At 41.9% G+C, this 23,706-nt stretch overlaps 2 protein-coding genes across 2 annotated transcripts; one reads left to right on the top strand and one right to left on the bottom strand.

The window, feature by feature from the left end:
• The first annotated feature begins 1,199 nt into the window (after positions 1–1,199).
• LOC308315458 (myosin light chain 5-like) lies at positions 1,200–7,423 on the top strand. The gene is made up of 7 exons (XM_080763443.1): positions 1,200–1,959; positions 2,193–2,300; positions 3,878–3,953; positions 4,618–4,722; positions 5,825–5,903; positions 6,916–6,964; positions 7,072–7,423. Exons 1-7 carry the CDS (start codon positions 1,957–1,959, stop codon positions 7,171–7,173), a joined length of 522 nt encoding a protein of 173 aa, XP_080619569.1. The 5' UTR covers positions 1,200–1,956; the 3' UTR covers positions 7,174–7,423.
• A 1,285-nt stretch (positions 7,424–8,708) lies between these two features.
• hpse (heparanase) lies at positions 8,709–23,156 on the bottom strand (the record flags this gene model as incomplete). The annotated part of the gene is made up of 13 exons (XM_080764110.1): positions 8,709–8,970; positions 10,597–10,749; positions 11,421–11,545; positions 12,615–12,729; positions 13,422–13,528; positions 13,826–13,919; positions 14,610–14,657; positions 16,952–17,123; positions 19,518–19,691; positions 20,329–20,411; positions 20,586–20,628; positions 21,735–21,883; positions 22,894–23,156. 13 exons carry the CDS (start codon positions 23,154–23,156, stop codon positions 8,811–8,813), a joined length of 1,686 nt encoding a protein of 561 aa, XP_080620236.1. The 3' UTR covers positions 8,709–8,810.
• Positions 23,157–23,706: the final 550 nt, after the last annotated feature.

Raw genomic sequence — 23,706 nt, 5'->3', positions numbered from 1 at the left:
CTCGGTATGCGGTCAGGCTTTCAGCTGGCTCAGGGAAGAGGACGACCCTGCCATGCATAGTTCACTATAGATGGGTGAATGAACTGTGTGTGAGTGTGTGTGTGTGTGTGGTTGTATGAGTTGAGGATTAGAGGTAGGCTATAGGTATTTTTGTTACGCTGTAATATTTGACTCACTGTTGACTCGTTTAGCTTCAGTGCAATTTGAAATGTATCTTTTGAAATGCAATGTAGGCTACTATTTTGTAATGTAATATAATGTATGGAAGATTATAGCCAAAAGGCTAAAAGAGATCAAAACCAAATCAAAATCCTATACGTACGTTTCACTCTTACTGACACCTGCCTTTCCTTTTGGGATCAACAGAGGTTTATTTCATCAACCTAACATCTTCAACTTGCCAACTGTAACCTTCTTGAGATCGGAAATCCAACCCACTAAATATCATTGTGTGTTTTATTTCTGTTAAAGTTCATGTTATTGTTGCATTTATCATCCATTAAAAGTTATTTTCAGTTGACCAAAATATAGATTTGTGAACTAAATTCAACCATAACTTCTAAAACCGTGCATTTCGGCCAACCTTGACTAACTGACTACTATTCAGCTATACTTTTGGTAATGTTTAATGTAAAAATCTAAAATAAAGCTACGTTTATGGACGATGTATTGAAGCTGTGAATGAACAATGACATGACACTGTCAATGTATGGTCCTTTTAACCAAAACAATCTGAAATACGAAGCAAAGCCCAATTAAGGCAGTAAGGACAGAAATGCACATATTCTGACAACTCACCCCGGTGCGTGCCCGTTTTTCCTCCCGGAATTTTCACCAGCGAGGGGGATAACTTTGTAATATGCTATTGGCTGTTTGTATTCTTTTTGGAAAAATATAAAAATATACTCCTGTGGAAAAGGCTATATTATTTTACTTATATTGACCCTATACACAATTTAGTATTATTTAGTATATGTAAGGTTTTGCCCACTCAAATGGTACCTCGTCAGATAATCCCCACATTATCCTACAACAACTTCTGTGAACAGACTTCACTGTAGTAGCTTTTCATGAATTATATTTGTACTTATATTTGTTTATAGTTCGAGAAATTCAAAGTCCAGCCGTCTGCCAACCCATGAATCAAAAACTTTAAAAGGTACAATACATTAAAATATACAATACACACTACAGAAACCCTTTACAACCAGAGCTTTCTATTGCTCCACAAGTGACAGGCAGGCATGTAGCATAATTATGCAAAGTCTCTCTGTTAGTGCCCACAAAGAGTGAGCTCAAATCAATACCCTCATGTCCATATTTCACTCTGATATCTTGTGTGAGGTCGGAGGACACACCAGTATGTGTTGTTCGTTTTGTATACCAGTCTCACATTGGCAAAACCGCTGTTCAGGTGGTATTCCCGCTGTTCAACCGCTGTTCAGGTGGTATTCCCATTTCCACACGCAGTCTATGAGCGGACAACCGAAACCGTGTAAAGGTTATCCTCAAATAGTCCTCAATGTAAGGTGTACTGCTGGTGCTGTATAGAGTGGGTGAACAGATAGATCTGGGTTGATGGCTTGGTATGTCTTACACAGTGTGCGGGTATAATAAATAATAATTAACTTGGTATAATAGCACCCATGTTGCATTACGGAATAAACAGCTGATACTGTAAACGCTTTGGATCGTTAATAACAACAGTTGTTAGTGGAAGGCCTCTTGAGAAGCAGGATGTTTGTCTCAGACAACGTGTCCATATATGGAGACTATAGAACCTGCTGCGTCACAGGACGTCCCAGGGAGAAGATAGAGAGTCTGGCAGTCTCAGAACCTGCTGCGTTCCGACTGTCATCACGGGACGTCCCAGGGAGCCGCCGCGTTTAAAAGGCCTCATCACAGGACATCAGACCCACTCCCTGGAACAGCAGAACAGCACACAGACAGAGAGAGATGGTACGTGATGAACATATTTACGTACATCGCTTTAAAGGATAATAGTAATACCCTTTTTGAGTTGAGCATAATTATGAATATTGTACTGTACTGTAGTTGGTTGTCTGGAGTTTACGTCTTTAATAACATGCTGTGTTGATGCATAACCTGTAGGCCTAATACATGTATACTGTACTACTTGAATAACCAACGTGTTTTGTCTTCCCATAATATGCTGTATGTATTTACTGTAGGCCAGCAGAAAGACCAAGAAGAAGGAAGGAGGGGCCAAGAGGGCCCAGAGAGCCTCGTCCAACGTCTTCTCCATGTTTGAACAGCAACAGATCCAGGAGTTCAAAGAGGTCAGAGCAGGGGGCGGGGCTGGGGGACTTTGACGATGGCGATCGAGGGCCAATAATTATATTTCCACAATCACTCCAGAGGGCCAATATATTGCTTAATACTGTCGTAGCAAAAAACAGCTGATCTACAAGCTCAAAACATGTCACGGTGCGACACGTTGTGAGCTTGTAGATCAGCTAGTATAGTTGCTATATTTGAATTGAAAACCTGATTTTTTTTTGTTGCTATTTTTGAATTGGAATCCTGAAAAGTATGCAAATGCATTTGGTTATAGTTATGTTGACTTTATGAACTGTTAACATAACATAACATAACTGGACACAAAAATGTAATTGTAATACTAGTCATTAGGTATATAGTCATTTAATACTATAGTCATGTTAGTAATTAAAGCGGGTTTGGAATTGTAAACAGCTGAAATCAATACAGTATTCTGATATTAACCCATTCTGACCTGAGATCAGATTCATACGAGGTTTCCACTGGACACACACTGGTCTGATTAACCCATTCTGACCTGAGATCAGATTCTAAAAATGTCAGTCGTTCTTCGATTTTTCAAAAATAGCAGACCTACAAGCTCGTAGCGCGCCACTCGGTGGCGCGCTATGAGCTTGTAGATCTGCTATTTTTCAATAGCTAAAGCATAACATGATGCTGACACCAAAAGGGGTTCCCGTTCAGAATGGGTTAACATGCCGGGGCCGCATTAAGTGAAGGCATGGGGGCCGCATGTGGCCCCCGGGCCGCCAGTTGCCCACCCCTGGGTTACAGGTTCATTTGAAGGATACCAGAGAACCCAGTTTACCAACTCGCCACGGTGAAAATGCTTCATCGATGTCTTCATCGTTAATATGCGAGCATGCTGTCTTCATCAGTGTAATATAGTCAAACCCACAGTTCATTTCCAAAGTGATCAAATTATTTTGTGCAATTAAATGGTCAGCTAGATGCTGATAAAAAGGTGAGTATGTGAATACCGATGATAAAGTAGTCCTACCATTTCAGGATATTGTTTACTAATTAATTACATTGTTTCGGTACTTTGGTGTTTACACTTTTAGCATTCCTACTTTCTTTAGTGTTAACTCTAAACAACTATCCTCTCTCTCTCTCTCTCTCTCTCTCTCTCTCTCTCTCTCTCTCTCTCTCTCTCTCTCTCTCTCTCTCTCTCTCTCTCTCTCAATTCAATGCAATTTAAATTAAGGTGAAGTAAAACTAAAATGCACTAAATGGTGGCGAGTTGGTAAACTGGCGAGTTCTCCGGAGACCCATTTGAACGTCACAGTTCAACCAACACCAAGACTCAACTCTTTGTGTGTTTGTTGTTTTAACTTGTGTCAATACTTCCCTGATCAGTTTTAACTTGTATCAATACTTCCCTGATCAGTTTTAACTTGCATCAATTCTTCCCTGATCAGTTTTAACTTGTATCAATACTTCCCTGATCAGTTTTAACTTGTATCAATACTTCCCTGATCAGTTTTAACTTGTATCAATACTTCCCTGATCAGTTTGAACTTGTATCAATACTTCCCTGATCAGTTTTAACTTGTATCAATACTTCCCTGATCAGGCGTTCACGCTTATTGACCAGAACCGGGATGGCTTTATCGACAAAGAAGATCTCAAGGACACATACGCATCTTTGGGTTTGTATATTATTTGTTATAATATTAACTATATTAATTATAATATAATTAAACCCACGTAGCAAACAGGGGCTTGAAATGATGTATTGTATAACAGTCAGTGATGTAAAGAGGTTTTCAATGTAATGGTCCCGGGACCCAGGAGGTGGTGTTTTAGAGATTGGTCCCAGGGACATTTTAACCCATTCTGAACGGGAACCCCTTTTGGTGTTAGCATTATGTTATGCTTTAGCTATTGAAAAATAGCAGATCTACAAGCTCGTAGCGCGCCACCGAGTGGCGCACTACGAGCTTGTATAGGTCTGCTATTTTTGAAAAATCGAAGAACGACTGACATTTTTAGGATCTGATCTCAGGTCAGAATGGGTTAATCAGACCAGTGTGTGTCCAGTGGAAACCTCGTATGAATCTGATCTCAGGTCAGAACACTTCAACGATGTTAAGAGTACAGTACCAAGTACAGTATTGCATCCCACGACCCCAGAGGATGACATGACTGTGTCCTTAATGTCTCTATTTAGTGAGTCTAAGGATGCAGGCTTGTTTGTTGTTGTTTGCATCACTGGTATAGTACTATACATAATGCATACACAAACAATTACATTTATCATAGATTCTGGATCATGTCTGAACGCTTACATCTAAATGTAATTTTCTCTCTCAGGCAAACTGAACGTGAACGACAAGGAGTTTGAAGACATGCTGAAGGAGGCCACCGGACCCATCAACTTCACCATGTTCCTGACGCTCTTTGGAGAGAAGCTACACGGTGAGTCACCATGAATTACATCAGGGACGGAGAGGGCCACTATAGTTCCACACTCACTCCAGAGGCCACTATAGTTCCACACTCACTCCAGAGGGCCACTATAGTTCCACACTCACTCCAAAGGGGCCACTATAGTTCCACACTCACTCCAAAGGGGCCACTATAGTTCCACACTCACTCCAAAGGGGCCACTATAGTTCCACACTCACTCCAGAGGGCCACTATAGTTCCACTCTCACTCCAGAGGACCACTATAGTTCCACACTCACTCCAGAGGGCCACTATAGTTCCACACTCACTCCAGAGGGCCACTATAGTTCCACACTCACTCCAGAGAGCCACTATAGTTCCACACTCACTCCAGAGGGCCACTATAGTTCCACACTCACTCCAGATGGCCACTATAGTTCCACACTCACTCCAGAGGGCCACTATAGTTCCACACTCACTCCAGAGGGCCACTATAGTTCCTCACTCACTCCAGAGGGCCACTATAGTTCCACACTCACTCCAGAGGGCCACTATAGTTCCACACTCACTCCAGAGGGCCACTATAGTTCCACACTCACTCCAGAGGGCCACTATAGTTCCACACTCACTCCAGAGGACCACTATAGTTCCACACTCACTCCAGAGGGGCCACTATAGTTCCACACTCACTCCAGAGGGCCACTATAGTTCCACACTCACTCCAGAGGGGCCACTATAGTTCCACACTCACTCCAGAGGGCCACTATAGTTCCACACTCACTCCAGAGGGCCACTATAGTTCCACACTCACTCATAGCGCGGCACTCGGTGTTGCGCTATGAGCTTGTAGATGTGCTATTTGTGAAAAATCGTGAAAATGTGGCGCAAATCTTTCTATTATTTCACAGTTGCTTTTCCTTCTGGGGGGGGTCCCTGGAACAACATATTTTCAGATGGGGGTCAGTGGGCAATTACATATCATTTTTGGGGTCCTTGACATGAAAATGTTTGAGAACGACTGACAGAATGATAGAAACATGTTTTTCAAGAAAACTGTCAGGTTTTAGAAGGCATTGGTAGAATCTCCCTCGGGTCTAAATATAATATTTCCGTCTTGTTTTGCGGCGTGCAGGCACAGACCCAGAAGAGACCATCTTAAATGCCTTCAAACTGTTCGATCCCGACGCAAAAGGCTACGTACACAAAAACGAGTAAGTTCTGTGTAATTTAACTTGGAATAAATACATTTATTTTCCGTCAAATGTCATTAACCCTCCCACCCATACTGCTCAGTGACACTGCATACTATATAATAAGATGATAGAAAGCTCATGGAAAACATCTGAAAAGAAACTGGCGTACAGTCAACCATATCAATGGTATCCTGTCTATTAATCGTTTCTACTCAGGTAATGGACAAGGGGCAGCCAAACCTTATCAAACTGTCTCTCCCTGTTTCTCAGGAAATACCTTATTCTCTCAAGATGAAGTGTACTATAGTCATTTCATTTAACACACGACACAGACAGCTAGCTAACTAGGCTAGGCTAGCTAGCTTCTCGCTCCATTGAAACCGAGCATTCAATAATAACATCCCTCTGCCCTCATCATGGATAATAATCATTGTATTCATATTATCTTATCAAAATAGTAAACAAATTCCAAGTTAATTAACCAGCCAAACATATATGATTTAATTCGTTGGAAATGGGATGCAGCCGGCTTGAACGTCTCCAGTTGGACGTCTCCAGGGAGTGGGGGAGAGAGTGGCCAATCAAATCGCACCAAAAACACGGTCCCTCTGACCGTTCAGCGACTGAGTAGTAGTGAATTTTTTTCAGACTGGCTAGTGTTAACCAGTGCTTAAATGCAGGAGCCTCCTCCTTCTTCCAGTGTGTCAGAATTAGTTTTTTCGCTGTAATCAGACCATATATGAGAAGAGTTGTTTCTGTGCTCTCGTCAACATAGGCATGGAGTCTGACAAACCCAGAATTATTAGTACATAATGATCGGGGTCAATATGAATACTCAAAATATCAGAGAGCGTCTCAAATATCTTAATCCAATATCTTTGTATCCGAGGGCAAAGGACGAAGCTATGAAGAAGATTTGCATCTATTGTATTACATTTGTCACAATGCGAAGAAATATCTGGGTATATGTTATGTCATTTTAATTTGGAATAATGGAATAAGGACTTCTAACGCAAACCATTTTCTCCAGATTACAGAAACTACTAACGACACAAGCAGACAAATTCACAGCCGAGGAGGTACAGTATAACCAATTTAATGTTCTCTATGGCAATTAAAGTACATTCTTTTTTCGCTTCTTTCATTGTAAAAAAAAAAACTATACATTTTGTCTGATGTATTCCAGGTGAAACAGATGTTCCGGTCCTCCATCATCGATCCGACCGGGAACCTGGATTACAAATCACTGTGTTACGTCATCACCCACGGAGAGGAGCAGGAGGAATGAGACCATCACAGACAGCATTATATAACCCATTCTGACCTGAGATCAGATTCATACGAGGTTTCCACTGGACACACACTGGTCTGATGAACCCATTCTGACCTGAGATCAGATTCTAAAAATGTCAGCCGTTCTTCGACTTTTCAAAAAATAGCAGACCTACAAGCTCGTAGCGCGCCACTCGGTGGCGCGCTATGAGCTTGTAGATCTGATATTTTTCAATAGCTAAAGCATAACATAATGCTAACACCAAAATGGGTTCCCGTTCAGAATGGGATAAACATATATATCATATAAACACAGCTTAACACAGCTGCTGCAATCGCTTGAAATGGTGCCAATAAAATGCACTAGTGTCGACAGTTGTACAGTAGTTAACCCATTCTGACCTGAGATCAGATTCTAAAAATGTTCTTCTACATCCTGACAGTTTTCTGGAGAAAAAAAGCTATGTTTCTATATGTCAGTCGTTCTTCGATTTTTCAAAAAATAGCAGATCTACAAGCTCATAGCGCGCCACCGAGTGGTGCGCTACGAGCTTGTAGATCTGCTATTTTTCAGTAGCTAAAGCACAACGTAATGCTAACACGAAAAAGGGTTCCCGCCCAGAATGGGTTAAACTTCAACAAAAACAAAACACCCATTCTCTGACTTTAAATTAAACAAGAATATGAAATCGTGGTGCATTCAAGTCGTTCTTTCAAATACATTTATTTCCCCGTTAGAAAGAACAGCTTTTCATTGAAGACAGACGAACAACAAAGCTATAATTATGTTAACATTCTTTGCCGATTGGCCACGGCCAGTCCAATGACCAACCAACCAACCAGCCCTGAGGTTCTGGTACCATGTGACCCGTGTTGCTGTCTGTCAGACAACAGTGATATTATTGTCCTGGGAGTTTTATTTTCAGGTCCGTCCCATACGTGTATACGTCATTGACCCGGTGTCCCCTCTTGACTGGGGTCCACCCATGGCCCCCATAATGTGTCCCCATCTTGACCCGGTGTCACCCATAGGGGTCCACCCATGGGCCCCCTAATGTGTCCCCTCTTGACTGGGGTCCACCCATGGGCCCCCATAATGTGTCCCCATCTTGACCCGGTGTCACCCAGGGTTCTCCACCCTAATAGGGGGCATAGCAGTGGACGTGGTTTTCTTGCACCACTGAAAAATCTGTGCAAAAATGGGGCCAGAATCTAATTCCAGAGCTGCCAATTCCTTGAGATATTCCCAGGAGTACCATGGGTACCATGGGTGCGTGTGGAGCGGAGCGGTGTGGAGCGCGTGTGCCCGGTATCTGAGCCTGTCTAAGGGGGGTCCCGCATGCCTAGTAGTTTTTGAGGGGTTCAACATTTAAAATGCAATGTCCAACACGGAATTTAATTCCGTGTTGGGACATTGCATTTTAAATGTTCTCTTTCCACATTTAGGACTCGGGAGTGCACAAAAAAAGAAACAAATTAAACCTTCATGGGAAAAATGAATGGCTGATTTTTCCGTGGTGCCAGAAGAAAAATCACACCCACTGCTATGCCCGATAATACCAAATCTCTTCACTATAATGCTCAGCTTATAGATCTGCTATTCCTTACAGAATCGGGAAGTGAGGCGAGGGGGGTTGGCGTGGTGGTTTAAAGTCACTTGCACGCCAGTGCCCGGGCCTCGGTGAAGACGTAGAAGGCCAGCGAGAACCCGGGGAGTTGGAGATGATCTCCTGGTTCCAGACGCGTTCCTCTGAGCTCAGGGAGGGTTCTGTCGTCCACCATCTTCAACACGTCTCCGTTGAGCCTCACGGACCTACAGATAAATCACACAAACACAACAACTCGTCATTCATCCAAAACCACACAACTCCAAAATGTTCCATTTGTTTTCCCGAAATTAACCCATTTAGGCCCGACGTCGACATTTAACCCATTCTGACCTGAGATCAGATTCATACGACGTTTTCCACTGGACACACACTGGTCTGATTAACCCATTCTGACCTGAGATCAGATTCTAAAAAATGTCAGTCGTTCTTCGATTATTCAAAAATAGCAGACCTACAAGCTCATAGTGCGCCACTCGGTGGCGCGCTATGAGCTTGTAGATCTGCTGTTTTTCAATAGCTAAAGCATGACATGATGCTAACACCAAAATGGGTGCCCGTTCAGAATGGGTTAAAAAAGTCTTCTGAAAGAATATATATATTCAAAGATTTGTGCCGTATTTTCACTATTTTTCAATAGCTAAAGTATAACATAATGCTTAGTTAAAACACTGAAAGGGTTCAATGTGACTTTTGTCAATGACTTGCATGAGAGGGGTTGGAGTTAGCTGCTTTAGCAGACAGTTTGAGCGTCAATATATTTTAGCCCCTCCTATATACAAGTTTAATGTTCGTCTTGTCTAGACAAACATTAAATACGCCATTGACAATGAACAGAGTTTAATGTTTGTTTTGTCACTAACGCAAACATTAAACGCCATTAACAATGAACAGAGTTTAATGTTTGTTTTGTCACAAACGCAAACATTAAACACCATTAACAATGAACAGAGTTTAATGTTTGTTTTGTCACAAACGCAAACATTAAACACCATTAACAATGAACAGAGTTTAATGTTTGTTTCGTCACTAACACAAACATTAAACGCCGTTAACAATGAACAGAGTTTAATGTTAGTTTTGTCTGTCACTGAGCAATTCAGCATATGATGTTATGTTATGTTATGTTATCACGATGATAAGGGGTTTGGTTGCCCCTCACTTTACACGGGTGTGATTTTTTAACTAACACACAGTGTTAAACAGCACTGATTAAAGTCCAAAATGGAGTTAGTTGGCTTCCTCACGATAGCAATGATGGTGGTAAGTGGTGTTGGGGGTGGGGAGTGAAAGCTTGCATCCCTCCATTTCACGTTTTTTCATAAATTAATGTCCAATTTGATAAATGCCCCAATGTTTATACCGTGATGCGTTGCGAGTTTTTTGCCACCGTATGTGGAAGTGAGCACGGAAAGCTGCAAACGCGGTAACTGTGTAATTTCTCGACCGTTTCGGACGCGCGGATGTCTGTGGGTTAGAAACATATTTAACCAATGAAAGATTATTAAGACCTTGTGGCTATCACCCCCTCCATTAAATATAATGGAGGGGGTAATGGATATAATATCCCTTTTGGTGTTAGTATTATGTTATCCTTTAGCTATTGAAAAAATAGCAGATCTACAAGCTCGTAGCGCGCCACTGAGTGGCGCGCTACGAGCTTGTAGGTCTGCTATTTTTTTGAAAAATCGAAGAACGACTGACATAGAAACATAGCTTTTTCAGAAAACTTTCAGGATGTAGAAAACATTTTTTAGATATCTGATCTCAGGTCAGAACGGGTTAATAGACCACAGACTAAGGAGCCAGAGGGGCTGATCACTGATCAGTACCTGGAGTAGAGTCCCTCCTCCCCGGGCTGCTCTGCCTGAAGGACAAAGGCCTCCACTGTTCCCTCAGACATCTGAGCAGGAAGGAGGACTCCAGCTGGACTCTTGTTCATGTTCAGGGCCACCAGCGTGACCGCTCCACTCCTGTAGCACGCGCTAGAGAAACGGAGAAGAAACAGGGATTTATATTCATAACAACACGTTGATGTCGAAGGAGAGAGATCGCATTAACGACGTCAACAACAGTCGACTAAAACTAAAGACGAAAAAAATGTTCGTCGACTACCTTTTTTCACTGACGAAAACTACATGGAAACTAAATGAAAAACTATGAGCTATGATGAGTAAAACTAAGACTGACAATTTCGTCAACAAATAAAAACTAGACTAAAATGTTAGGAAGGGACTAGTGGACAAGGGATCCAGTATAAGTCATTTCACACTTGGTTGCATGCTGAAAATAGCAGGCGGTGTGAGCTTGTAGATCGGCTATTGTCAGCAAGTATAAAATGTCATTACGACGGCATCAAGGCCCGACAAAATACACTTTTGTCGACTAAATCAACTGTAGATTTAGGGCACCACTAAACCCCTTATCCCTAAACTTCTTTTCCTTTTTCTTTTTTTTTTTTGAAAAACATTTTTGAATAGTTAAAGGGGTTTATGGATGACGAAAATGGAGCCCTGTGTCGACTAAAATCGTATGATTTAGTCGACTAACTAACACTAAAACATTCCGGTTAACTAAATTAAAACTATTTAAGAGACTATGACCAAAAAAAACTAAAATCGCTGCCCAAAAACACTGCTCTTTAACCCAAGAATACCTTCTCTTATTGGTGCAGTGCAGATACAGCCTCACTCGTTTCCTCTTTCCCAGAGGGTTCAATATGTCCATCTTCAGAACCTCGGGTCCAACCAGTCTCTTGTAGAGAACGGACAGCCAATAGTCCTACCGAAGATTATAATTAGATACGTGTTATTAAAGATAGAACAGACAGCCAATAGTCCTACCAAAGATTATAATTAGATATGTGTTATTAAAGATACAACAGACAGCCAATAGTCCTACCAAAGATTATAATTAATAATGTGTTATTAAAGATAGAACAGACAGCCAATAGTCCTACCAAAGATTATAATTAGATATGAGTTATTAACCCATTCTGACCGGGCACCCATTTTGGTGTTAGCATCATGTTATGCTTTAGCTATTGAAAAATAGCAGATCTACAAGCTCATAGCGCGCCACCGAGTGGCGCGCTACGAGCTTGTAGGTCTGCTATTTTTGAAAAATCAAAGAACGACTGTGACATTTTTAGAATCTGATCTCAGGTCAGAATGGGTTCATCAGACCAGTGTGTGTCCAGTGGAAACCTCGCATGAATCTGATCTCAGGTCAGAATGGGTTAAAGATAGAACAGACAGCCAATAGTCCTACCGAAGATTATAATTAGATATGTGTTATTAAAGATAGAAAAGACAGCCAATAGTCCTACCAAAGATTATAATTAGATATGAGTTATTAAAGATAGAACAGACAGCCAATAGTCCTACCAAAGATTATAATTAGATATGTGTTATTAAAGATAGAACAGACAGCCAATAGTCCTACCAAAGCAACAAGATTAGAATTAGAACCCCTTTTGGTATTAGCATTATGCTGTGCTTTATCTATTTAAAAATAGCAGACCTACAAGCTCATAGCGCGCCACCGAGTGGCGCGCTATGAGCTTGTAGGTCTGCTATTTTTGGGATGGATGTGTAGAAGACATTTTTAGAATCTGATCTCAGGTCAGAATGGGTTAAAGTTGATGATGGAGAAGGCATATATATATATATTGTTGTCTTTCAATAACAAACGTTTTTTTGCATCGTAACTAGGTGTGTAACCTTCTCCTTCCCTTACATTGCTTATAATTAAACATTAAAAAGGTCTAAATCATTATAATTAAACATTAAAAAGGTCTAAATCAGAGGTTCAGGAACCAAGTAACACAAAGTCATTGAAACTTGCTTACAGGAAGTGGATCCAAATTGTCATCGACCAGGTGGTACGTCCCGGAACCAATCAGAACCTGCCTTATGACGGTATCCAATCCCAGTCTGGCACCCAGTCCTAATTTATCCAGCCACCTGTAATTATATAGAAATGATTCACAAATGGTTTACGTCACAAAATACTGAAACAAAAGCTGTGCTACTTCTAACCAGTAAAATAGTCAAATGTGTCGACTCGAGCAACAACATATTTTCAGATCGGGGTCGGCGGCCAATCTGGGTGCGCGCGCTTTCCTGACACACCAAAGGTCCGAAGCGCACCGGGGACATGCGATGGTCCGACATGCGCTGCTCCTGTGCTTGCAGTTATGGTTAGTGTAGCTGTCCCAGCAATGGGTATTTTGTAATATTCTTTTTTTATTGCTTCAATGCTTACCTTTCTGAAAATGTATAATATGTGAACATTGTATGTATGTTTATTTGGGTACATATTGTATTTGTATGCTGTGTGTGTGTGTGGGTGCCTGGTCCTTTATTGCTGTTCATTATGAGCTAGAAGGGCATGCAGGAGCAGTGCCCTGTGATTAGAGTGAGGCAGCATTGATTGCACCTGTGTGAGCTGAACTCAGTCAGAACAAGCTGAGTTTCAGTGGTGTAAGGAGCTCTTCCCAAGTCTAAAAAAGAGTGTTCTTAAACAAAGAATATAAGAGAAGATAAAGTAGCTCTCCTAAAACAATCTGCAGAAGGCGCACACGGTATGTTACATGTTGCAGGTGTTTTCTTTGTTTGTATGAATCCATACTATTAATACAAACACACATACTCACATGAATCCAGCTACGAAGGTGTCCGACAGTCCCAGAGCCCCTCCTCCGTAGGCGGAGCTCGTCTCCCCCAGCCACACCTTCTTTCCAGGCGAGACCAGTTCAACCGTCTGACGGGAGAGACAGGAGCACAATGGAACTTATATTAATCCATTCTGACCTGAGATCAGATTCTAAAAATGTCTTCTACATCCTGACAGTTTTCTGAAAAAGTCGTTCTTCGATTGTTCAAAAAATAGCAGACCTACAAGCTCGTAGCGCACCACTCGGTGGCGCGCTACGAGCTTGTAGATCTGCTATTTTTCAATAGCTAAAGCATAACATAATGCGAACACCAAAATGGGTTAAATCCACCACATAGCAACTACATAACGTTATAACATAACATTAGAACTACATAACGTTACCTCCAGCACTTCCGTGATCTTTAAGGCCAACGTGTCCAACACGTCAGGATCCAGAAAGTCCTCCAAGGACGTGTCTCTGCCGTTCACATAGTAACTAAAGAACGAATACATTCATTAGAGCAGCTTAATGTATATGAATTACACACAGAATGTTGAAATGTAATGAATTGCATTTTTCCAGCACTTTTCTACCAAATGCTCAAAGCGCTTCACAACGGTTCATTCATTCATACATCGGGAGGTGAAGCGGTGAACAGTCGACGCCAGCGTCCTCACTTCTCCACATTCACACACCGACGGTGGCGAGCTCACACCGACCGACTCACTGGAGGCAACGTAGGGTTCAGTGTCTTGCGTCCCAAGGACACTTCCACATGTAGGACAGGAGGAGGAGGAGCCGGGAGTCGAACCGCCGACCCATAGGGATCATTGGACGACCTGCTCTACCTCCAGAGCCACAGACAGCCGCCCTTATCACACACACATGATTGTCGACTGTGGCTCAGGAGGTAGAGCAGGTCGTCCAATGATCCGTGGGTCGGCGGTTCGAATCCCGGCTCCTCCTCCTGTCCTACATGTGGAAGTGTCCTAGGCCTAGGGCAAGACACTGAACCCCAAATTGCTCCCGATGTGCTGGTTGGTGCCTTGCATGGCTTCCGCCGCAATCTGTGTATGAATGTGTGTGTGTGAATGGGTGAATGTAATGCACAATCTATGTATATCGCCTTGGATAAAGGCGCTATATAAATGTACCATTTACTAATGGGAGGAACGGTCCACTTACTGGTGCCAAGTGCATGCATCAATTGCCTCTGCTCCACTCTCTAAAAATCTGTTGGTGAGGGGAAATATTAACATTATAATATTTTCATTTCACATTTGGTTGTGATTGTCACGTCAATTTAGAGTGTTCATCTGACCGATATGAAAGTTGTTCTTTATCTGATTTAAAGCTGCCCCAAATAATAATATGTAAAACAATATGATGACTTTTTTTGGTGACAAAAATAATGTCTAAATGACAAAGCTTCTAGGAACATCTTTGAATGCAGATTGTGGTCCCTAGATGTTGTCACAGAGACTACTTTATTTTCGGGAGCATTTTACTCGCTGCTGTCTGTCTGAATAATACATAATTATATTCATATTACAGCAATATAGTCCCACATGTGTCCATATAAGACAATAATATTGTTCAACTGCAGTCCTCTAAGGCAGCAAAACGACAAAGTGGAAACACCAGTAAAGTAGGGCAACAGTTTAACCCATTTAGACCAGAGTTAAAAACATTCACTTTGAAAGAATATATATTCAAAGATTTGGGCCACATATTTTTACGATTTTTCAAAAATAGCAGACCTACAAGCTCATAGCGCGCCACTCGGTGGCGCGCTATGAGCTTGTAGATCTGCTATTTTTCAATAGAAAAACAACAAAGTGTAAACGCCAGTAAAGTAGGGCAACAGACTGGGGCAAAGGGACTAGGTTGATGTGGTTAGCTGAAGTATGCACATCACATGAGACCATTACTACGTTGTACAATCCTCCCTTACTTACTTCTGCTAAAAAATGCACCATTTGCACAGGCTGTGTGTTTGACTGGCAAGAGTTGTCGTTTTAGAAGCTTGTGTGTTATAAAATGAAAATATTATTTTTAGTACAATCAATTAAGTCAGCCTCAGGTACTGTTTTTCAAGACATTTGAAAATAGCAGATTGCATTGTTGTAATCTTGTAGATGAGCCATTTTCAAACAGCTAACATAAAAAAAAACAGGCTTGACTCAACCAACCATGAGTTAGTGTTGTTTTTGGCAGATTCTTTAGTTTAAGTCATAGTGTAACTGTCCCAGAACGAGAGACAGGGTTTTCAGTTATAAATATAAGTAATATTAATTGTTATTTTGTGTGCAACATTTATGATCCTACTTGGATAAAAAGGTTGATTTCATTATGAATAAATAGAATTTAGAAATGGCAATATGACAAGGTAAAAATGCACCCTTTGGAAGGGAGTCACATGATCAGAGTGTCACGTCACTCACATGACGTCACCTGTCAGTAATTAGGGTCAGAGGTTGAACTGAGTTCCTGGAGAGAAGTTGTATGTTTTGGGAACGTCAGAGAGAGAGACGATATTAATCAATCTGCACACGGTTCAAAGGCGCACACGGTACATACTCTCTGTGATTTCATTGTGATGCGTTGTTGTGGATTGTTTAATGTTGCTTAATGTAGAACCGTGGACTTTGTTTGATCTTTTGAATGCACATGTGTGGACTCACTAATTACTATTTCACAGTAGAGTATGGACTCCTACATCTGAACAAATGTATGTTTGTTCTTATTCTAGTTTTCACGGTGTCTTGGTGACTGGAGGAGTTGAAAGTCGCATGGAAAATAAAACCAATATCAGACATCTGTATGATGCGTGGACATACTTCAACCTGTACAGCTACACGACTAAATATCATACGATTTTAGTCAACTGAATCTACAGCTGACAGTCGACTAAAATTGTATTTGTGGGCCTTGATGTCGTTGTAATGACTGTTTTTACACTTCTACAATCTACAAGCTCACAACACGTCGCAGCGCGTTGTGAGCTTGTAGATTGGCTATTTTCAAGTGTAAAATGACTTATACTAGATCTCTTGTCCACTAGTCCCAGTCTAGACATTTTAGTCTAGTTTTTATTTGGTCGACGAAATAGTCAATATATTTAGTTTTCGTAGCTTAGTTTTCATTTAGTTTCCATGTAGTTTGTCAGGGGAAAAAGGTAGTCGACGCACAATTTTCGTACTTAGTCGACGAAATAAACACTGGTTACATATCAAAATAGTTAACCCATTTAGGGGTGGGAACCCCTTTTGGTTTTAGCATTATGTTGTGCTTTAGCTATTGAAAAACAGCAGATCTACAAGCTCATAGCACGCCACCGAGTAGGTCTGCTATTTTTGAAGAATCGTGAAAAGTGACATGAAAGTGTTTGAGAACGACTGACATAGAAACATAGCTTTTTCAGAAAACTGTCAGGATGTAGAAGACATTTTCAGAATCTGATCTCAGGTCAAAATAGTTAAATAATAAAAAAAGCCATACAGTATAATATATATAATAACTCTCACCCTTCCATTAGGTTCTCTCTGAAGTCTCGTGGCTGGCTAACATCCGGGCCGTACAGCCGGGCGTCGTGGTACCAAGCTGAGCTTCTGATGATCTCTCTGAGGTGAGCGAAGTCCTGACCCAGCTGGTTCCCGTCCACACGGAACCCCGCCTTCTTTTCATAACTGTTGGGTTCTAAATGGGAAAGAAAATAATATGATATAGTACTTTATTGTCTGTTCACACTGAAATATTCTTGCGACCCAGCAGCCAAGTATGCAGAACACATTATATGTGTACACATTTGACACAGCACAAAGAACAAGACAATTTACATTGGGGCAGCGGTGACCGAACGGTTTGCGGAGAGGTCTTGATACTGGAAGGTCGCTAGTTCGTATCCCCGGACCGGCACGTTAAAATTACCACCGCTGAAGTGCCCTTGAGCAAGGCATTGAACCTCTACCATGAAATGTTCTATGAGCAGGGCCTGGCTGTAAACAAGTTATTGAGCTTAGTCCAGTTACCCTGGGTAAACATAGTACCTTTCCTTTGCTTTGCTTTGCAGAACACATTATATACACACATTTGACACAGCACAAAGAACAAGACAATTTACAAACAGAGACATGAAGACAAGAGTAATATCCACCGCCTAGATTACCCCGTGGCTACTACAACTCCTGATTAAGCCTCAAGGTCGACTGGTGGACAAAGGACCTCTTTAGTCTGACCTTATTGTATGCTGGAACACCATATCTCCTTCCTGAAGGCAGCAACCTATATTCTATATATTGTTTATAAGACACATTAATGTACACAATCTAACTTCCATCATGACATGTGATGTTTGCGTGACCTGCACTATCAAATGTTGCTGGAAAACATTTAGATGTGCACTTCATGGGCAGAAAGACGTTCTGTAGAGAAATTAGTATTGCTTTCAACACAAGTCTGTTGGGAGAAATGGCCTTGAAGCTAGGAGCACTTAAATAGCTCAGACTTTAATTAAAGGAGAACTGTACTGTGCCAGTCTTGAACAGAACAGTGCACAGTTTGTTCTGTGTCGATAGATCGCTCATCAGCCAACCGATGTAAAGCAACACATCTCAAAAGGATTCCCTTTGGAACGTCTAGGAATGACAGAAAACAGTGAAAAGGAGCTCTGTGTTTCACATCAGCTCAGAATGTTTTAGTATTTAACATGATTTTTCTGAAAAACCCATGTTTCTATGTCAGTTGGTGCTCAACCTTTTTCATGTCAAGGACCCCCAGAATTATCTCTATTGGGCCACGGACCCCCCCCCCCCCTCCCTCTCATGAGCTTGTGGATCTGCTATTTTTCAATAGCTAAAGTATAACTTAATGCTTAAAACACCAAAAGGGGTTCCCACCCAGAATGGGTTAACATGACTTTAATGTCCTCCTCGTGGTAGTTATTTATGAAAAACAGTTTGAGGAAAAAACAAACGTATGAGCGTATGAGGTCTGAGCTCATTTCCTTCTAAAGAAAAGGGCCCTCGCCATTAGCACGCCACGTCACATTTACACGCTGCACCATGTGGACGGGTTACCATAGATAAAAAGAGTGGATCCGATCACTCAAAGTTAAAAATGAGGAACACCTTTATTAAATGAAAAGGGCAATTAACTTCCAACACGTTCCGACCAACAAGGTCCAAAGGTCAGTAAAGGCGTAATAAGACAAAGGTAATAAAAGGCCTTCCTCATTTTTTAACTTCCGTGTGAGCACCTTTTTATCATTATCACGTTTTGCGGTCTCCGTTGAGCACCTGGTCAGTTCCTCTTTTTCTCTGAACTGGTTACCAATTTGAATGAAAAATAAGTGTTTCAAATCACCCACTTCCCCTTCTCACACTCACTGGATTAGGGACACCTTGTACCGTGTCAAACTGGAGACGATTAGACTCTTCTTAAAATGGTTCTTCTGATAAGTTTGGGAGGATAATCATAATGGCGTCCATTCAGAAATTGTGTGAGGTCCGCTTTTGATTTAAAAGTATACTGTGGTTGGACTGCTGTGATGCAATGCTGATTGGATTATGGATGCATCATGTACTGGTAATTGTTTTGTCGGATGTCTTGTACCGTCGTTTTGTGTCCGTCTTATTGATCCTGTATTTAAGGTTTGTTTGTCAACACATGACGTGTGTCGTCATCTGAAAGCTTGTCTGAGGACAAAGGTTGAAGATGTCAACAAGATTGTCATGTTGGAAACAGCAGTAAACCAAGCGGGGCGCAGCCGCGCAGCTGGTGCTCAGAGGGTTTGATTAGGCAGAGGTCTGTTATTTAGCGGAGCGGTCGTTATGATGAGATAACGCACCGCTGAATTAAGCGATTGACCAATCAGAATCAAGCGTTCAACCAAAGCCATGTAATAAAACAAAGTTAATAAATAAACCCTACCATTGCCCAGCTCCCAGGACATGCTGTACTGTTTGGACTCACAGTACTGCAGCAGAGACCGGGCATTACTGCTGTAAACGTTACTGGGCATTATACTGCTGTAAACGTTACTGGGCATTATACTGCTGTAAACGTTACTGGGCATTACTGCTGTAAACGTACCATTGCCCAGCTCCCAGTCCATGCTGTACCGTTTAGATTCACAGTACTGCAGCAGAGACCGGGCATTGCTGCTGTTCCAGGCGTTCTGAGACGTTCTGAGGAGAGCGTTGAGGCCAAAGATCAGGTCCATCCCCGTACAGTTGGCGAAGGAATGGAGCAAATCCACTGTGTACTCTGACAACATGAGAACACACAATTAGTTTATTTTTTTCATCTTTTTTACCAAACTTTTTCATGTCAAGGACCCCCAAAAAGCGACATTTATTAGGCCGCGGACCCCCATTTGAAAACATATGCCAGTGACCCCCATAAGAGAGGATTTTCACGGCTCTAGCACTGATTCCCGAAACATATTTATTTCATTGACCCCCAGTTTCACACGCATTAGGCTACGGTCACCCCCCATTTAATGGCATTTCTATCTCTGGGACCCCCAATTCCCTACTGGGGATCTATGTTTTAATCTATGTTAATTTAACTCAAGTCTAAACATGGAACCAAAAGGACCCGTTGGGGTCTATTTGGTTCCATTTGTACACACTCAGAGTTACAGACCCATATAAGGGTCCATTTGGTACCAAACTATCATTTAGCTGGGGACCTCCTGGAACTCCCTCAAGGACCCCTGGGGGTCCCCGGACCCCACTTTGGGACTTACACGCAGCAATGGTATACATCCATTTAATACTGGAATACCAAACTAAATGTCCACATGTACCATGTTCCCTGTGGCTATAGTGGAAGTACAGTATAGCAGTATATAATATTGCAGAACCCTTCTTCCCATCGTAGGCTACAGTACGGTAGCTACCTGTGAACTTCATCATCTTGTACTTTCTCTGTACGTCCTCCTGTCGAAGGTAGACGACCTGTTGAGACCATTCCTTCTTCAACCTCTTCTCCAGTAACGGAGGCAGCTCCAGCTTCTCACAGGCATCTGAAAACAGTAATATAATTATTACTGACCAAAGACCACATAGTCTAATAGGCCCTCCAGTAAGGGAGGCAGCTCCAGCTTCTCACAGGCATCTGAAAACAGTAATATAATTATTCCATTCCTTCTTCAACCTCTTCTCCAGTAACGGAGGAAGCTCCAGCTTCTCACAGGCATCTGAAAACAGTAATATAATTATTCCATTCCTTCTTCAACCTCTTCTCCAGTAACGGAGGAAGCTCCAGCTTCTCACAGGCCTCTGAAAACAGTAATATAATTATTCCATTCCTTCTTCAGCCTCTTCTCCGGTAACGGAGGCAGCTCCAGCTTCTCACAGGCATCTGAAAACAGTAATATAATTATTCCATTCCTTCTTCAACCTCTTCTCCAGTAACGGAGGAAGCTCCAGCTTCTCACAGGCCTCTGAAAACAGTAATATAATTATTCCATTCCTTCTTCAGCCTCTTCTCCGGTAACGGAGGCAGCTCCAGCTTCTCACAGGCATCTGAAAATAGTAATATAATTATTCCATTCCTTCTTCAACCTCTTCTCCAGTAAGGGAGGCAGCTCCAGCTTCTCACAGGCATCTGAAAACACCAATATAATTATTACCGACCTGCAATGACCACAGTCTAATGGGCCCTTTCACGATAAATGGTAGTATAGTAGTAGACCATGTTACTTCCTTCACAGGACAGATATTAGTGACTCAGGTTCCATTTGACTGGAGTTGTGAATGGCATGAACACCATGTTGGCTCACTGGAAAAGTGTCCTTGAGCAAGGCACTGAACCCATAATTGCTCTCGGTGTGCTGGTTGGTGCCTTGCATGGTTTCCGCAGCCATCGGTGTGTGAATGTGTGAATGTAATGCACAATCTATGTAAAGGTGTGTGAGTGTGTGTGTGTGTGTGTGTGTGTGTGTGTGTGTGTGTGTGTGTGTGTGTGTGTGTGTGTGTGTGTGTGTGTGTGTGTGTGTGTGTGTGTGTGTGTGTGTGTGTGTGTGTGTGTGTGTGTGTGTGTGTGTGTGTGTGTGTGTGTGTGTGTGTGTAGGCGCTATATGAATGCACCAGTTAATATGATGAAAGTTCCATTCAGCCTTCTTCAATTTGACCATAATCACAATTACTTTTGACTCGATGTTTTGTATCTTGCAGTATGAAGGGCCTCAGATCAAGACTTATTGCATCAGACATTTACTTTCGTAATGTCAAAATCGACAACTAAATACCAAGGCTAGAACTATAGAAGGGAACCATATGGTGGACATAGTTTTGAACTAACCTGCATTTGAAATAGAGTTGTGTGGATGATAACTGGTGGACTGCGTCAACGCCTCCTGGGGGCTAAACACCATGAAGTCTTGCCTGGTGCCTCCAAACCTCAGGAACGCTGGTGTCAAGGCTGAGGTTAACATCCGGAGCTTTGGAGACCTTGAAAAGACAAAAGTACATTATAACTAAAAACGCCCGGGACAACGCTCCACACGTCCCAAAACTCTTCTCCCTTCTGGCTCCAAAACTGTGGAATGCACTTCCCATTGCAGTCAGAACTGCAGCATCACTCCCAATCTTCCGCCGTAGTCTGAAAACCCACCTTTTCAGACTCCATCACTTACCCTACCCCCTTAGATAGCATTTCTGTAGACTTAGATAGCATTTGATACAGACTTACAGCATGTTATGTAGACAGCACTATAATTGCATTGTATGTAGTCATAGCACGTCATAGTACATATGTATAGCATAGTATCATAATTACTACGAGCTTGTAGATCTGCTATTTTTTTTTTAATCGTGAAAATGTAGTGCAAATCTTTATATCAATATTCTTTCAGAGCGAACGTTTTTAACTCAAATCTTTGCTTCTGGGGGGGGGGGGCTTGATACGTGTGTATGAGGCCTAAGCAATTTCCCCAGAATTGCACCTTCCCTGTGGGCCTATGTCGTGTAGAGTGGGGTTTAAAACTTAACCAAGTGGTCTCTCCGTGAAACAATAGAATGCTAAACTTCTCCCACACCTGCAGCAGAGCCAGGTACTAGACTGCGTGATCCCTTTCAGACCTGTAGTCAGACAGACAGACTAGACTGAAGTAAAAAAAAATCACGAACATGCATGATAACATATGGTATAGAATTATTGCCCAGAAACGACACCTACTAATTGCCTGACACCAGAGTGATTGATTATTCATAATATATTCGAACGGGTATTACTAGTTTTTATCATTTCCGAAACTGAAACTAAATTATATGATATCACAGTGTATATATACATATATAGCCTACACTGTTGACAAATGATTTGATTAATTGTGATCAATCAAGAATCAGCCCCAAACTCTTCACAATTAAATTGCCTCTTTTTAAATGTATGTTTTTTTTTTAAATTAAAAACTAGTCTAGTTACCGTAAAACATGCCGTGAATCAGAAATGCCCTTACCCCAGGAGGTACATGAACTTCTCCTCCGCGACCAGGCTGGCATCTATGGCCACGGACAGATACCGCTCGCTGACCTTCCTGAGCACTTTAGACAAGTCAATATTCAAGTTAATATCTTCATTAATATTCCTCCTCCTCGGGAACTCGCTCTGCGCCTCAGCGACAACAACAACAACGTGACATTCACGGAACAATAGAGTCCAAAAAACGAAAAGCCTAAAAGAGCTTAAACCGAAGAGCAGGTGCCGCGGTACTAGTGTCATGACTGTATAGGTAGGTGATCATCAGATTCATATAGCTATAGACTCTGTTTTCTATACGCCGAGAACCGTCCAGACCATCCGTTGTTGTGCTGTGCAGACCCTGCCCGTTCACACTGCGAGCGGAGCGGCCAGCATGAATGAACGTTTTCTTTTCGGTGGTTGTTCCAACCCGGATACATGTGTTGTATTTTTATAACCCCGCCCCCCACCAATCTGCTGCATGTTAAACAAACAGTGATTTGTTGTTTAATAGCTGCCTGCAGCTCGGCCTCGTTGTTACTTATTAATTTGTTACAGAAATTGCTCACTTCTATAGAAGATAATCTCATGCAAGTGAATCTTCGTTCTCTATCCAATTTAAATTATGTTAATATAGCCTCCTCTATGATGATTTCCTGTTTTGTCCTGTTTGTCTCTAAATGTTTTGATGAGTTGAACATGTGTGTGTTGTGTGCAGGCGCCCTACACTCTGTCTTTGTACTATGGATTGTACTATGTTTTTGTATGGACGTGGTGTTGGGTGCCTGCACATATGCACACATGGCATCAA

This window comes from Protomyctophum bolini (genome assembly GCF_963924005.1).
Source record: "Protomyctophum bolini genome assembly, chromosome: 5".
Classification (NCBI taxonomy): domain Eukaryota; kingdom Metazoa; phylum Chordata; class Actinopteri; order Myctophiformes; family Myctophidae; genus Protomyctophum; species Protomyctophum bolini.
This window is presented reverse-complemented; position numbering and strand designations above follow the sequence as displayed.

Bases quoted from the DNA above. Each gene is read 5' to 3' on its own strand.
- LOC308315458 (XM_080763443.1), top strand. The intron at 5,904-6,915 runs GTAAGTTCTGTG...CATTTTCTCCAG, and splicing joins GGCTACGTACACAAAAACGA to ATTACAGAAACTACTAACGA. The intron at 6,965-7,071 runs GTACAGTATAAC...GATGTATTCCAG, and splicing joins ACAAATTCACAGCCGAGGAG to GTGAAACAGATGTTCCGGTC.